This window comes from Anneissia japonica, unplaced genomic scaffold, assembly GCF_011630105.1.
Source record: "Anneissia japonica isolate Jap-2015-1 unplaced genomic scaffold, ASM1163010v1 scaffold172165_len1976_cov156, whole genome shotgun sequence".
Classification (NCBI taxonomy): Eukaryota; Metazoa; Echinodermata; class Crinoidea; order Comatulida; family Comatulidae; genus Anneissia; species Anneissia japonica.
Genome location: NW_022699441.1, coordinates 1 through 1,976, shown reverse-complemented (window position 1 = coordinate 1,976; position 1,976 = coordinate 1). Strand labels below are relative to the sequence as shown.

Here is a 1,976-nt window from a genome sequence, read left to right as displayed (position 1 = left end):
TACAATAACATGCACCCTTAATTTCAAGTTGTTACTGTATTTATGCTACATCCATTCAATAGAAAGCACAATATTGATAAAAAAAAGAATTTGGTACTAACATTGCATCATCTAATAATACTGGGAATTAGTCTCGAGGTTGTGTCAACGTGAGGCGCTATATAAATCCAGAATTATTATTATTATTATATACTGTAAAACTATTGTTATTTTACTTACATTTCTGCTTATTTTATATTATAGATGAATTGTATTTGCATTGCAAATTTTTGCTATTAATTAGTTCTAATTCTACTGTAACTAATACAGGGGCGGATCAAGAGAGTTTCTGACAGGGAGGGTGGGGTGGTGCACAATATGAAATTCACACCACCACGCTCACCTCCGCCCCACCATGGTTGGTGTAAACAGGGATACTGTTCCCTGGTGTAAATAATTGGTAAACAATCGAGCTCTCTTTTCTCCCACTGCTGGAGCGTCACTAAACTCATGGGTTCACTCACTTTTTCCCCCTTTCCCCTATTTAACTCAATTTTCTCCCTCTTTTTTATTTTTCGGCTTTACCGACGGGTTGGAGGGCACGGGCTCCCCGCTGGATCTGCGCCTGTAATAGGCCTGTCAATAAAAATAAAATTATAAAGAATGTATGGCATTGTTATATGAAAACATGCCAAAAACCCCTATTAAGGGGACAATTTCACGTTATAGATTAGTATCCCCTGATTAGAGGTACCACTATTCAGGGGACACCCCTATTAAGGGGACACTTTTTTGTCACCGAAGGTGTTCCCTTAATAGGGGTTCTACTGCAGAGCATCTGATAACAAGACGATGCATTTCCAATTTGTAGATGGAAAGGGGAAAACGTTGCTACCACTGAAGTTGCTCAGATTCTAGATGAGTTCCCTGGCATCATGGAGGCAAATGTCTATGGAGTTGCGATACCAGGTTTGTACTACGTGTGTACCATCTCCTTATGTTATATAGGCCTATGACCAGGAAGATAGACTTTAAAATACTGTATTGTCTTTTTATATCGCAGGTCAAGATGGCAAAGCTGGAATGGCAGCCATAACCCTCTCAGTCGGCGTTGATTCGCTAGATTTTAAGAACCTTTATTCCTATCTCAGTGATAAACTACCGTCATATGCACGTCCAAAATTCATACGAATTACCAGCAATATGGACATGACTGGCACCTTCAAACACAAGAAGTCGGAATTTGCGAAACAGGGATTTGATCCATTCCAAATTACCGATCCCTTGTATTATATAAATAACGAGTCGAAAACGTATGATATATTGAACGAGGTCTCGCTCTCATCTGTGATACAACTCAGTAGTAAACTCTAGCAAAATGTATTCATGTTCAAACAACAAGCCCAGATCACTTTCTGATTCAAAAATCATGAACTTACCAAAATAATATTTGATCTATCTAAAATTTAATGACATTAAAATGCATATAATAATAAATCATATGTTTAGGCTTGTATATAAGCTTATATTCTGCTATATATAAATGTATATAGGCCTATTATTAGCATACTGTATATCAAATTATAAATATTTACATTTTTACTTACTATACAATAGGACCACCACGTTCCTATTCTGCAAATTCGAAGAAAATATGAATATACAAAGATTGAAATTATATAGCTTAGTGGTTTAGATACTTTCCTTCTAATAGACCTTTCCAGAGTGTCAATCAAACTTAACAACTGACTAATCAGAACAGCGTTAAGAATACGCGCGCGTCTCACAAACACACGTGTTGTCCCACAAACGCACGTGTTCGCCTATGATTTAACACTGTCACTTTTTGTGGGACCTTAGCAACAATATCCAAGGGGCGGTGCTTAGCAGAAAGGTCCATTACCATGGTGATACCAGGGTCATGTTTTCAACGGACTTTTGCGGTAAGCCCCGCCCCTTGGATATTGTTGCTAGGGTCCCATAAAACGATTCCACTC

The 1,976-nt window shown here is 37.9% G+C and overlaps 1 protein-coding gene across 1 annotated transcript; it reads left to right on the top strand.

The window, feature by feature from the left end:
• Positions 1 to 850: 850 nt before the first annotated feature.
• Positions 851 to 1,970, top strand: LOC117102966 (very long-chain acyl-CoA synthetase-like; the record flags this gene model as incomplete). The annotated part of the gene is made up of 2 exons (XM_033243418.1): positions 851 to 948; positions 1,043 to 1,970. Coding segments are annotated over 2 exons (409 nt in total), but the record flags the coding sequence as incomplete, so codon positions are not given.
• Between the last annotated feature and the right edge of the window lie 6 nt (positions 1,971 to 1,976).